We start from the raw sequence: 14,787 nt of genomic DNA, 5'->3' as shown, positions 1-14,787 counted from the left end.
ACAATGTGTATTTTTATAAATATAGCTCTTGGCATAAATATTATTTCTCAGTGTGCAACTGAGAGACCCCGCCGTAAACTGACGGCTTATGGCAGACACAGCACAAAGCTACGCTTCGTTCGCCCCCCGCTGCACCACCCCCTGCACCACCAACACTCCCCCCCCCTTGCAACACATCACATCGCAGCTACGTGCGTGTGTGCACAATATTCATATATCACAAGGATAAGCGCAATGCAGCAAACGTCCTTCCAGACGTGCCGTTCGTTGTTGTTGTTGTTGCTGCTGTTTGTGTGTGGTGCCTTGTCCTTTTCCCGAGCCAACTGCCTTGGATTCAGTAGCTCCAACACCTCCTTTCCCGCGCCTCCTGGTGTGTGTGTGGTAACTTTTAATTATTTGCGAATGTTGGCGCCAGACGGCGAGATGCGATGCGATGCGATCCTGTCCAGGACTGTCGCCCGTGCCATGCTGTCTCCTTTCCTTCATTGATTCCGCTGACCAGCGCAGCCCAGTAGCTTAGAAGCGGTAGGTGGGGATGGGTGACAAAAAGGGGGGTGTTCGCCGGTCAAGGCGAAGGCAGAGCCAAAATCCAAAGGACCCATAAACTTTGAGCGCCATAAAATCTGCTGGCAGCGCCATAAAAATTCACACAGCGGGAGTTGGAGACTGTACCCACCAAAGACCCCTTTTGGCCATACTGTACCTACTCCCTTGCCACTATGGCTAGACAGCCATCCCTTTCCCACTCGCAGCGACAAACGCATAAAACTAACGCAGCGTAAACGCCGCCGTTGTTCTCATCTGTCTTCTCGTTACGTTATTTCTTTTTGGCAGCTTCAGCAGAAAATTTATCTTATTTTATTTGTTTGACTGAAAGCCAACACACAAACGGATGCCGGCGAAATTGCTGCATTTTGATGCTTGACTGATTGTCCCCACAAAACATATACATATCTTTCATTTGATTCCCCTCCTTCTGAATGGTTTCTAACCCAATTACGTAACCCAATTCTTAGTAAGACCAGCGTAGGCGGCCAAATTGATCTGGCAACGCTCTGCGTGACATGTGCCAAAAGTATCGAGTGCGAAGGAGATGACTATTGTAGGCGTGCGGAATATCATTCTTTCATTCTTCTTCTCCGAAGAACGCTTGACGTTGCCGCTTCGCAAGAGTTCGCTTAAGTCAAATAATCCAAAAGCATCCTGCATCCAAAAAAGTTTTAGTTTTTGCTAAACTAAAGCCAATTGTGTCTTGTATTTAGTGAAAAAGATCTGAATAAGATATGGTGGTGGGTGTATAAAAGAAAATAGAAAAAAAAAATTTTAAATTTGTGAGCTTGAAAATATAATGCACAAAGTGTTGCAATTGCAACGATTTCAATTGGTTTCAGGTTCTAGTGTCTTATTCTTGGCAAGTGTGTCCAAGAAGTGCCCGAAAAAGTGTCCATAAAAGTGCGGAATTTACCAAAGTAAAAATGGTTTTTAGGTTAGGTGTCCCTGAAAAGTTATTCTTGGTGAAGAATTACTTATTCCACGCGTGAGTTTTTGGCGAACTGAAATTTGTACTTCAAACTACCACATCTCTCCCGAATCCGCAAGACTAATTCATAATAATTAATAATTTTCCATTTCATTGAACTAATTGTTAACACCATTTTTGTTTTAATTACTTTTTATTTCTATGACTAATCTTAGATATATTCATTTTATTTAATTGCAGTCCCAAAAGTCTCGCCAGATAGCGAGGAAGAATCCCAGGCCACGCAGGCTGGATATCTTGTGGCCAGGGTTGCCGAGGCCTTCGCAGCTGCAAGAGCAGCTAGCCCAATCCCAACCAGAAGCCTCCAATCCGCAGGAGAAGCCGCCGCTAAAGCCGCAAAAAGTTGACCTCATGACGATGGCAGAAGGCACCGACCCCATGGGGCATGGTCACCACACGAATCCGCACAATCCGCCCCAGCAGCCGCCGCAGCACCATCCGCACCACCTGCCCCTGCCCCATCCCCCGCCGGCACCACCGCCGCAGCTACTCAATTTCAATCACCACCAGCAGCAGTATCTTCCCCACATGTATCCTGCGGCAGCGGCAGCGGCACAATCTCACTCCCACTACGGTGGCCTGCAGTATCCCCATCCACATGCGCTGCAGCATCAGCATCATCCCCACCAGCACCAGCATCACTTGCCGCTGGCCTTGAGCCTCCATCAGCAGGCGGCTGCGGCGGCGGCAGTGGCTGCAGCGGTGGCCACCAACCACTCCAACAATAACAATCAGGCCAGCGTGGCCAACAATAATATAGTGGTTCCATGGAAGCAGCGCAAGCGCAAGAGGCTCTCAGCGGTGCTGGACAAGCTGCACCACAATAATAATAATAATAATAACAACAATAATGAGACCCACTCCAATGGCATGGCCTGCAAGGCGGAACCGATGGAAATGAAGGGGGATCTAGCCGAAGATGCCGAACAGGATGAAGATCATGATGGGTCCGTGCCTGATGAGGAAGATGATTCCGTAGATCAGGATGGTGATGCTGGCAAGTACATCAAGAGCGAGCAGCCCGTCAGCGAGGACGAGGAGAACGAACAGGAAATGGACCAAGATATCGAGGACATTTCCGGCGAGGATCTCGAGCTGTCGCACAGCGATGATAATGACCAGGACGACAGCCCCAGGATCAGTATGAGTCCTCTGCAGCTGCAGGCCGCCCAGAGCAATCTGCCCCAAGATCAGAACCAGCCGATGAACAAGGAGAATCCGCTTCATGTGGACATCAAGACTGAGATCCCCAGCCCCTATGATAGGTATTTCCCTATACCATCTCCTCTGTTCGGCTATTACCTGCACACCAAATATCTGAATGAGGTATTCCGCCGGCGTCATGATCTCTATCCCTCGCCTCTGCAGCACACTCCATCTTCCATAGCCTCCGAAACGGAGACTTCACCCAATGCTCAGGAGCGCAAGAGTAGCTCCAACCACGTCTTGCCCCACGCTCTGTTGGCCAATAATTCACCTCCGCCATCGCTGCCATCGCCACCGCGCAGCGAATCCTCGGTGACTAACAATGTGGCCACCACCACCACTAGCAGCACCACCAAGAAGCGCAGCAGTCCCAAGCCCAAGGGCAAGAAGGGTGAGAAGAAGCCAATGCCACCGCCGCAAGAGCGTCCCTTGGATCTGTGCATGCGCAACGAAGTGGAGCCCAAGAAGTACAAAAAGTCAGGCTCGAAATCCTCTCTAGAGTCCCGTTCCGCCGGTATGATGCCGCCGCCGCCGGCTCTGAGTGCGGCCAGCAGTTTGGAGAGCATGAGTGCCCTATCACCGGCATCGAGTAGCCACTCGGGTCACATGCCCATCACCAGCGCTGCCACGCCCAACCACCAGCCACCACCCAATTCCCCCTATGCCAATGCCATGAACGCTGCCCATGCAGCGGCAGCAGCGGCGGCGGCAGCCATGATCAAGATGGAGATGCCTTTGCATCCGCTGCACCACCAGCAGATGCATCACTCGCAAGTGCCCACCACCACAGTGGGTGTGCCGGTGATCAAGGGCGATGTGGCCTCGCCCACAACAAAGGAAACGGTCGCCTGGCGTTACAATCTGGACGTGTCGCCCGTGGTTGAGGAGATGCCGCCCGGTTCGGATGTGGCTTATGTATGCCCCACCTGCGGACAGATGTTCTCGCTGCACGACCGCCTGGCCAAGCACATGGCCTCGCGTCACAAGTCCCGCAATCCCGCCAATGATATTGCCAAAGCCTATTCCTGCGATGTGTGCCGGCGATCCTTTGCCCGCTCCGATATGCTGACCCGCCACATGCGCCTCCACACCGGAGTCAAGCCGTACACGTGCAAGGTGTGCGGTCAGGTCTTTTCCCGCTCGGATCACCTGTCCACCCACCAGAGGACCCACACCGGCGAGAAGCCCTACAAGTGTCCGCAGTGCCCGTATGCCGCCTGTCGTCGCGACATGATCACCAGGCATATGCGGACACACACGCGGTACGATTCCAGGGGAGGATCTCGAGAAGGCAGGGAAGGACGCGAAGGACGTGAGGGCAAGGAGAGCCGCGATTCGCGCAGGAGCAACGAACGAATCGAGGAGCCCAACTCGCCCGGTTCCCATTCGCTGCTGGACATGAAGATGAACATGAACATGGGCATGGGAATGGGCCTCAATATGGGCCTACCCATGAATCCGATGAGTCTACTGCAGGAGGAACTGCTGCAGAAGTCCCAGCCGGGCCTAACCCTGGGTGGACCCATGCCACTGGTTGTCAAGACGGAGAGCGCCTAACGGTGTCTGTATGCAGCAGCATCCAGACCATTTATGACCTGTTAGGTAAAATCCAGTCCATCCAATCTCCATTTGACAGGCCCAGCTTAGTGCTACAGAAAAATATCTGAAAAAAAAATAGAGAAAAGAAATGAAAACATATTAAACTAGAGCAGTTTGTACTTGTACCGGAAATCTCTGCGAAGACTGAGGAACCTTAATACTACCTACAGTTTAAATAATAGGCTAAAGAACCATCAACTAATTTTGTAAAAGAGGAGTTAGAGGGCAGCACTCATATGACCACCCAACGTATTAGAAGTTTAACTAGTTCTAGTTGCTAGATCCTTTCGCGCGTCAAATGAACCCCCAGGAGTTTAGATAGCCAGGATCTTCGATACAGCTAGCAATTCCATGTTCCACACCTAGGCTATACTACACTATATATAGATATATATATATAGATATGGGTCAGATCCATCGTCCCGATGATCTGATCTCTCAGCATTTTGAGCAACGTTGAAATTACTAAGTTAGACTCGCTACTTAGGCTTCATAGGCACGCCGCATTGGAAAAGGCATTACTTTTGTACTCCTAATTTTAATTAATTCTTAATTTATTTGTAACATTACTCAGCAGAATGTAAACTTATACCACAACGATTTGTATTAATTTAATTTTACCTTATTTAATATTTAATTTAACTTAGTTTTAAGGGATGCCTGCCTACACAAGAACACAAACAAAAGACAAAGAATTCTCCCTAGGGCTCAAAAAGAAAAAAGAAACGAACGCTACACAAAACTCATTTCTATGGAAATCTTAAATCTTTAATGGAAAAGAAAGACAAAAAGAAACAATTCCTTTTTTTGTTCAACAAAAACACTGTTAAATTTACATTACCTTTGTAATTGATTTAATGCTTGCTCTTCTATTATCTAAACTACTTTTTGTTTTCATGAAATGAAATAAAAACTTTTAAGTTTTCTTTAGTTTATAAACCATCTGGGGATTGGAAACACCTCACCCCCTTCCGCTCCCGCAAGTGGGGACACGTTAACCCGTTTCTGCCCCCGGGGGTGGGAATCACCTCACCTTTCGTGGTCGTTTACATGTTTCAAGTTAAAGTTGTTCGTTATTTATTATAAAAAGAAATGAAACAAAGCCCCGACTCCCGATTATTGATTATTAGTTCTTAGCTAAACGTTTAAATAAATTATTAATTTATGTTATTCTAGTTGGTTATGATTAGCACTTAGTTAAAAACGTTTTTCACAAAATAAAACAAAACAAAGTCTATACATGATGGACAATGTCATACAAAACAGAATTTAAAGCCAACGTAATTTGTTATTATTTCAATTGGTTATATATATTATTTTCAGCTGGATAATTTAAATTGAGTTGCACATTTCTATGCTTATCGGATTTCTTTTCTTTTGTATTTCATAAACTCTCTTTAGTATTTTGATTTAATCTTGGATTTGTTATACATTCTATCAATTTAGTACACACATAAAATTTAAATTCTTGCACTTCCATAGGAGCTTGAAAAATATTCAAGCATATCCTTTCAACGGCTGCCCACCTAATTTGGTTATTATTTCACTGATTAGCAGTGTGGATTTTTTAGACATACATTTTTTTACGAGCCAAAACCCTATACTTTCGCCACAGTTTTTGTGGGGCTGAGCCGGAGACGAAGTCGTTGTTTTAGCCGTAGTCGCAGCCGGAGCCGGAAACTGGCTTACAAGCTTTTAGGCAATGGGAATCGCTTACAAGGCGCAGTCAGCTCCTTTCGCCGGTCACGAAACTGCATTTTGGCACGCAGCCCCCGCTTTTTCCACTTTTCCCAGTTTTGCCACTTTTCCCACCCACTTCTCGCTTTTCGGCTGCTTTTTCCCACGCTGAGGATGCGGGTGTGCTGCGGTGGCGGAGTAGCACTCCACACCTCCACACCGATTCAAGTCCTTGTTCTTGGCATGGAAATTTTCTTGGGGGCCTAATGGCCTCGAAACACGAAGAAGGCCGTCCAGGCGTGGGAGTACCATGGGTGGTGGCTTGGGGGCGCTGGAACTTGCTGCATTGCAGTTTGCGGCTAATGTCTGACCTTGTTTTGCAATGACTAAATTAATTCCTTAATAAGTGCGGTTGCAAAACAAACACGAAACTGCAGACGTGGCACAGTTGGCACTCCCACTCCGCCCCGTTGTGAATTCAGCACCGCCCTGTGTTGGTGTAATTAAGCAGTGAAAATGCCCCAATTGACAGACATTGTGTTGCCTGCGGAAAATGGAGGAGTCTCGCATCTCTGGGGCAATAAATCAGGGCGAGGGGCAGCCACAAACTGCGGCTAAGTAGCCAACCCATGTTGTTGCAGCTAGCATGTTGCACTCCATCACTTTTCACGGGCGACGGAGGGCGGTGAGTGCCGGCAAGGGTATTTCCGTGGAGGGTGACTTATGGCCCAAACTGTATTAGCCGGGCCTAGATGTGATGATGCCGCATTGCATAATCCGCTCGGGTCGTGCATCATTTTGGTCAACTCGCCATCGGCCGACATTATTTGCAGCTTGCAGCGCATTTTTCTCCTTTTTAAGATACCCTCTTTTTTTTAGGAAGGTATATTGGTTTTGTTTAGAACTTAGAAGCCTAGGATCTTTTTCACCTTTTACATTTCATACTTCCAATACCAATTTCTGCAATTTTTCGTACTCACAATTATATGATATCAAAACTAAAGAAAGTAGGCCAGGAGTGCCTTAGTCGCCTTGTTAAATGAATGTCCCAGAGGCTTCCTTTACCCTGTTGAAGTGGACATCAAGTGGTCGGATATTGCGACTATACTATTTTTATGCGTCTCCTCCATTTTCACTCGGCTCTATTCTGTGGCACGCATAAATCTCTAAACAAGGCGCGCGTGTCGTGCGTTTATTATCACTTCCTCTCCACAAGTCCAGGGGATGGGTGGAGGGTGTCTGCAAGGGGGTGGTGCAGGGATACAGATTCAGGGGGAATGGCTGCCATCCAACTTTCCTTTTGTCTCTGCTCGCTAAATTTATCGCCGTCATTTGTAATTGTAGCGCGAAAATTGAGTTCGAGTTTGAGTTTGAAGTTTGGCCAGGGTGGTCAGGGGTGCTGTGCAGGCGCTTGCGAGCGGGCAGGGTTGTCGCCGTTCGCCAGTTTATGCATTGTTTCCATCAACATAATTCAGTTTGGCTTTGGATCAGCTCCAAGTGATTGTTTCGCCTGGCGGAGATTTACGGGCACTAAGCTGGGGCCGCTGACAAAAACCAGGAATGATATTGTATATAGGCAGGCGCCCATACATGGGCAAATAGATCTAGATTTATACTTAGATATAGTGCTATATATTTCCGTCACACGGAAGTGCCTTAACAACAACAACAACAACAACAACAACAAACAAAACAAAAACATTTTTGATACTCAACAAGAACAAATGTAAGATCTAAGCAACAACTAAAATTGCGATATTGTAAGATAGAACTTTTGCCTTGTACATTGAGCGACTTTTGCCAGGCCTAATCAACTTTTTGACTAATTATAAACATATAAGGACATAGGTTAGCCCAAACGAGGGCGTATATACATATATAAAAATATAGTATATTTACCAGAAATACGTAACATATTTTTAACGAACAAAAAATGTAGTCATAAGGTTTTTCAACTTAACGCTTCTAAGAAGTTAAAAATTTTAAGCATTAAATGCTAAACGCATCCAGTCAAGTATTTTTAAATAAAACTCCATTAAATAGACTTGAAAAATCGCCTAAATAAATAAAACTATTGAAATTACTAAAAAATCTTCTCACTTAACTAAACTCAAGTAAATTTTACGAATCGCTTTCAGAAGTATTTTTATAGCGCTTTTCGAATTTTAAATCAAACGATCTAAACTATGTAAATTAAAGCAATAACTATGACAGCTAATCGATCAAAAGACTTTTCAACTCTTAGCTTACATTTGCCTTCTAGTCCTAAGAATTGCGAAATCAAAGATAAACTATGGTATATAATAATAAAATTTTATTGAAATTGCATTGAAAGTGGAGAGAATCAGCGAGCAACATTGTGATATTAGTTGAGAACCAAATCGAATCACTTCCAAATGCTAGTTACGCTATCATTTTGGGATCTTGTGGATGCCCAAAATCCGAGCCCATGACCCCAAACCCAATCCGATCTTCCAATTTGATTAAGGTGCTATTAAGTTCGATCTTATCTTACGGTGCTATGTACAGTGAAATACGCTTGGTTAGTTTAAGTTTCCTTAACTTCCCCCTCTCGAATCCCCAAAATTCCCTCGACACTCTGACAATCCTTAGCTGCCCAAAAACATAATCCATTATTGTACTAAAAGTCTCTAGGAATCCATTGTACGCTAACGTTTAACTAAATTATGAATAACTACGAGTATTTCCATTAAGTCTACTCTAATTAGTTTCTCTTCCATCGCAAAAAATACGAAAAATAAATAAACAAAACGAAACGAAAACGAAAACTGAAAGCTGAATGCTTTAGAGGAGCAGATTTTTGGAATGCGCAGCTAATGTAAAATGTCTTCTGCCCTCCAGTCTTAACTGAATGCAATCAGGAGGGGATGGGATGGGGTCTGCTTCACCTCGAATGGAGACGGGTGGATGAAAATGAGGATGCGATGCGATGCGATGGGATGGGACACCGAAGGGCTGCGGCAGAAATAATGCGCGTAATAACAAACTGCAGGCGTAACTGAAATGCCAGGCTACTGCGCATTTGTCCAGTAATGCACTTAGAAAAAAAATAAGTACAGCATTCCGAATATTACAACAATAAGGAAACAGCACAACATTCATATTCATATTTTAAGAATCAATGACAATATAAGTAAACTTTGTCGTAAGAACTTTTTCATTGATTTCTACGCAGTTTGATATAGTTGTAATAGTCCGTTGCATATATATGTAAGTTATTGTTCTCAGTGTGAAATTGGCGAAGGCGTTGGCCCCGACGGACGGGAGGCGCAACTGCGGTAATTACAATTGCCGCCGGACATGGATGGCAGAAGCGGCACCACTGCACAACTGCACCACCGTACCACCACCGGCCACCACCGCACCACCGAAAGCGAGTTGCACAGTGGCAGGCACAGCTGTGTGGCTCCGTCAGTGGATCCTCATCCTCATTCTCGATTTTCGAGTCCCTGCCCAAGAGACAATTATATGCTGCCAGAGACGCATGCGCAGCTTCCTGGGTTTTGCTGCTGCATTTCGTTTTTACGTTTTTATTTGAGCAAATTGCTGGCAACTTTGCGCTGACTGACTGACTGACTGAATGATAGACTCACTGACTGCTCCGGAGTCCAACTTTTGAGTCCCGATCCTCACTGACTGACAGTTGCCAAGGCTGGGCTCCCCAACTCTGGCCATTCTCCAGTTGGCTACCCAACTTCCGAGCACCACAGCTGCCCTGGTCCAGCACTTCTCCAAAATGTCTACGTGCGGGCGTTTTGCTCAAGAATGCTCTCGGGTCGCTGGTCTCGAACGATAATGATGATTGCAGTCTAAATTATGATGCCGCGCTGCTGTACAGAGAGAAAGTGTAGCAGCATCAGCATCAGCATCAGCATCATCAGCCGCATCAACGGCAGCAGCAGCAACAGAAGCTGCCTGCAACATCATCGACCTGGCAATCGGCTACTCCTCCTCTTCCTTCGATGGTCAGGGCTGGAGTTACTTAATATCTTTTCATATTTAACATGAAAGGTAGTGAACATAATCAAAAGTTGAATAGACCGTTCTTTATATAAGAAGTTTTTACTTATAGAATTAGGTAGCATATTAATTAATGAGGTAATAGGTAACAACTATTTTTAGTGCCTTATATTTGTTTGAAAACACTCGTGTTTTGACTTGTTCCTTAGTACTTTTATATCTCCTAAGATATTTTTAATATTTTTTTAAATCCGCTCCTGGTTTGTTTAGCATAACTTCATGCCGCTGGCCTCGCAGCGAAGCAGAGGAAGCGCAAAAAATCTCATAATTGCAAAGCAGTTTGCCGCAGGTGCGCCACCCGCCCTGGATGTGAATGTATATAGGATGTGGATGTGGATGTGGCTGTGGCAGTGGATTGGGTATTGGCTATTGGGCACTGGATACCGGGGGGGATTGGGGATGTAGCTTGGACCCTGGGCGGAGGACGCCAGATGAGCAGTGCCGATAAGGCGGCGAACTGCACGTAAGTAGATGTGTTGTTGCTGTTTGATGTTGCAACATCCGATGCCAGCGACTTGGTCTCGTTCTTGTATTTAATGCATTTGATCCTTGATGCTGTTGAAAATGAACTGAGCCCGAACATGCAATCAACTTGAGTTGCCCTCGCACTCCCCTGATTCTGCCTGTTTTTTTTTCCTTGCCAATCTGGGCAATTTCATGAATGAAAACTTGGCTCGTTTGTGGAGTTTGCATGTTTCGGCTTTCCGATATACACGCACACCCACATGCCTCGATTTGTGAACTAGCAACATTCTGCGTCTGTTGCTGCAGCTGCAGCGCATTAACCTCGTTCGTTGCGTCTCTCGTCTCGTAAGAGTCCGAATCCGAATCCGAAAACTCCTTCTTCTCCGACTCTGGCAAAATATTTACCAAAGTGATTAAGATGCCTGAGTAATTTTTAACACAATTACGCTGCCAAAGAGACGACGCTGGAGTTGGAGTTGCAGCTACCTCACTTACACCGCAGCAACATCGATGCAGCAACTGTTGCTGCTGCTGTTGCAGCTGCAATGCTGCTAATGACCAGGCACAGGCTGCAATATAAACTGTGGCATTGTCTGGAGCTGACTGTGCCCCTTGGATTCCCCCCCTTTGGCGAACACCCAGCGACTTGTGTGTCTTAGCCATTAGCGCTAACACACTAGGCTGGCTTTAATCGTAGCGAGGCGACCGCATCGCAGCTCAGAGTCAACAGTAATACACAAGTACACAAATCCAAAGCCAGGCGGGTGTACACGCATCACTGTTTTTTGACAGCTTTTTTTTTTGTCGAAGCCTAGACACTACTCATCTACGATGATTCCCCTGTGAGATTGTGTGATTTATCGAATTTATGATGCTTCGGCAGGTGTTGAGCTGTGGGCATTGAGCTGTTGCAAGTTGCAACACTCGGACGCATCCATCGCCGTGTATACAATGTTGCCCCATTCAACGCACGACAAGCTGCAAAAAGAGTCGTGCCGCATTTGGTTCAGTTTTGGGGCTTCGTGTGGCACGACTTTTTGCCTCTGCCTCGCAGGGTCTCCATTCAGATTGCCGTGAATACGGTGAATATGTGCTCGAATGCGCCAACAGCCGGGCCATTTGTACAATATATTTGTCAACGCGGCACTGAGAGAACAAATTGCAGCTAAATCTCAAGTGCAACATGTTGTGGTTTTTCCAACAGACAACAAATGCATCAAGGTATGAGATACCTTGACAATTCAAAACTAACTCTTTTATTTCTAGCAGAACTTGTTAAGAATCTTAAGCATTGAATTGCATCTATTAAAGATTTCTTTGTTGTACATCATTTTCTTTTTTAATTGGAATGTTCGAAATGTTTGAACGGCGTCAAACTTATTTTACTCTTAATTTAAAGTTGTTTTGCTTATATCTTATTAATAAATACAGTTAAGCCTTTCTTTTGGGCTCCTTAAATATTAAACTTATCTAATCTACCGAAATATAGCTCTCTGTGTTGGTTTTCCCATCTAAGGATGGGCTTAGTTTGTGGCAAAGGGGCAAAAGGCCAGAAAAGCTGAGCTCCTGGCTACGAGGCTAATTTCCTCATAGCCAGTTAAGTAGCTCCGATCTCCTCGTTCTCCGGCGGCTCAATGAAAATGAAAATGAGCTCGGCACGCGTTGCCATGGCGCACGACTGGAAAATTGCAGAAGCCGCTTGGCTGCACTCGGCTGCGAAAAATGGGAAGCGTTTTGGGTCGGAGGGTTCCTCTTTAGCTTTTTTTTTTAGCCACATTTCAGTGGTGTTTCGGCCACGTGTTGCGCATGCGCTTCACTTTGCCACTGCCTTTGACTCCCGGGGTCCAAGTCGAGAGCTCTGGACATGAGCACGACGCCCTCAGCGTTTGTTTGTCAGGGTCGGCTGCGTCGCAAGTGGCCAGGTTGCAAGTTACCTGTTGCAGGTTGGCAGTTTCCCGGCTTGCCGGCTTGCAAGTTTCCCAGTTGCAACTCGAAACTGCCGCATCGTGCAGCGGCCGTTGCAATTGTTCTTCCCCCAGCAAATGGATGGCGTGAGGCAGGCACACAGGCGCAGCAGCAACACCGCCGCAACACCGCAGCAACACCACCGACACCGCAGCAACACTAGCCGCACCAGCAACACCTTCACTCTCTTTGGCAGCGATATCGCGATGATGTATGGCCATGGCTGCCCCGGACAACCCCCCCCCCATTCAAGGCCCCCCCCCCCCTTTCGATGGAGTGGGGACTTGCTCGGATTGTAGGCGTCAACTCACGTTTATGCTTTGTAGACATTATCGCGCCTGTTTATCTTTAAATTGCAAGTAAATTACTTTCGGCTCGCACAGTGGATGATAAATTGTCTGGGCCGCGTTGAAGGCTCTGACGGATGCAATGAATCCCAAATGGTTGGCGCTGGAGGGGGATGTGTTGCGGGGGGAAAATGGGAAAGTATCAGTAGCTAGGCCAATTATTCGCTGGATGAATTCACAGATTCTCACCCGTTTATCCGAACATTTCGTGAGCAATTTTAACGCTTAATAAATTCAAAATCATATTAGAAAATCTCGCAAGGGGGTGACTAACCACTAACAACCAGCCGGTGGGTTGCGTTTAAGTCATAATAGAAAGGTGAGAAGTTGGTGGGCGAAAACCTTTTGCTGGCTACTTAATAAATATTCATTACGCCAAATTGCCAGGAACGCTAAAATTATTTATGTGCATTCGTTTTAACCGATTAAATACCTAAGATTCCTTTAAAATCAGTCAAATCAGAAAGGAGGTGCATAAAAATTAAAACGACTTTAGTCAAAATAAATCTGTATTAACAATTGACTTAAATATTTATTTTTACAAAAATCCTGAGCTTATCTGTTCAACTTGTCTCACCCGTTTAATCGAGTTATTTTTCGTTAGCTTAACTATTGACCTAATAAATTATGAGCCATGAGGGAGCTAGTCAGAGGTTTTATGGACAATGGATGTTTTTGGAATCTCTCAATAATGGGTCTCGGTGATCCTGACCTTTCCGTACTTTCCGTGCAGGGCGTGCTTGGCGAAGGACAGGAGGTTCGAGTGGCTGTGGACATCGAAGTGGGCCGGGGTACTGTGATGCACCACGGCGGCGTGGGTGTCATGGTGATGATGGTGCACCACCGGAGCGGAGTGCAGGCGAGCGTAGTGGTAGTGAAGTGGCTCATGGTGGTACACTGTGGTTGGCAGCGACTCAACCAGGTGGTGATCCAAATGATGATCCAAATGATGGTTCAGATGGTGATCATCGTGCACCAAAGCGGCACTGTGTCCCAGATGGATGCCATCCGAATGATGGATCTCAGCGTCCAGCAGATGAGGCAGTTCCTCATGGTGGTAACCATGATGGCTATCCACATGGGGCAGAAGACCTGGGGCAGCCTGGGCCACAGCCAGCACAGCCAAGATGCACACGAAGAACTGGATTACACCAATTAATATTTTTAGTATTTAAAAAAAATTTTTTTTTAAATTCCTTCCTCCTTTACCTTCATTCTGAGAGATTCCTTGCTTAAGTTGAGGGGTTATCCAATTGCTAAGCTTACGCTTTGTCTGCTGAACTGTTGTCGATTGACTGTGCCTTCAGCGAATGGAACTCAATCATTTTATAGGAGGCTCGGCCCAAAGAAAATTCAAACGAAATCGAAAATTGTGGATAAGGACGTGATTTGAATTAATGTCAATTCGAATGAATAAGCGGTCTTCCCTCATTATGTAAAGGGGAGTGCGCCGGGGCCACTGTCAACAAACCCCAAGTAGGTGCCCACCGATCGTGTCATAATTTTATGGCCCACAGCCCCAGTGCAATGGTTAATGAGTACTCCCACCACTGAGTACTGGCCATTTGGCAATCCGCGTAGTGAAAGCCCCGCTGAGTGACCAACATTTTGCCGGGCTTCAATCAACTGGGACGTGAGCAGTCCAAATATTTGGCAAACATCTCAAATCTCGAATAGAGGTGCGAAAATGTGATCGACGCAAGTCGCACAACTCGAAAATCAAAGTTTCAAAATAGCGATGTGTGGGTGCTGGTGGCGATTGCAAATAGAAGAGGTGCCAGAAATACCTGGAACCGCATTGTTGGAGAATCAACAGGCGCGTTGAGGTGGGCGATGCGTAAAGAATCAATTGGATGCTAATTGAATAGATCACTCCCACAAGATGCCAATTAGAGATCTCCTAACCTAGAGACTGACTGGTGTGAACTTGCAAAGTAAATAAACGTA

At 46.0% G+C, this 14,787-nt stretch overlaps 2 protein-coding genes and 1 long non-coding RNA gene across 6 annotated transcripts in view; 2 read left to right on the top strand and 1 right to left on the bottom strand.

Annotated features, from left to right (window-relative positions):
• Positions 1 to 5,622, top strand: part of klu (klumpfuss) — a 28,018-nt gene extending 22,396 nt beyond the window's left edge. For 2 of the 4 annotated variants that reach the window (NM_001300095.1, NM_001274762.1), the window contains exon 3: positions 1,721 to 5,622. In NM_001300095.1, coding sequence (NP_001287024.1) covers positions 1,892 to 4,303 — 2,412 coding nt within the window. In that variant the 5' untranslated portion in view covers positions 1,721 to 1,891 and the 3' untranslated portion in view covers positions 4,304 to 5,622. The remainder of the gene's footprint in view (positions 1 to 1,720) is intronic. The other 2 variants (NM_057714.4, NM_001274761.1) reach the window with 1 other exon arrangement.
• Positions 5,623 to 8,490: 2,868 nt separating this feature from the next.
• lncRNA:CR45745 (long non-coding RNA:CR45745) lies at positions 8,491 to 8,782 on the top strand. The gene has a single exon (NR_124867.1). It is a non-coding gene; the product is annotated as a long non-coding RNA:CR45745 (long non-coding RNA).
• Positions 8,783 to 13,316: 4,534 nt separating this feature from the next.
• Positions 13,317 to 14,145, bottom strand: CG14147 (uncharacterized protein). The gene is made up of 2 exons (NM_140165.2): positions 14,050 to 14,145; positions 13,317 to 13,981 (listed from the first exon to the last, which is right to left on the bottom strand). Exons 1-2 carry the CDS (start codon positions 14,053 to 14,055, stop codon positions 13,526 to 13,528), a joined length of 462 nt encoding a protein of 153 aa, NP_648422.1. The 5' UTR covers positions 14,056 to 14,145; the 3' UTR covers positions 13,317 to 13,525.
• Positions 14,146 to 14,787: the final 642 nt, after the last annotated feature.

Source organism: Drosophila melanogaster, chromosome 3L (assembly GCF_000001215.4).
Source record: "Drosophila melanogaster chromosome 3L".
NCBI lineage: Eukaryota > Metazoa > Arthropoda > Insecta > Diptera > Drosophilidae > Drosophila > Drosophila melanogaster.
The sequence above is the reverse complement of the archived record's forward strand: the minus strand, read 5'-3'. Positions and strand labels throughout refer to the sequence as shown.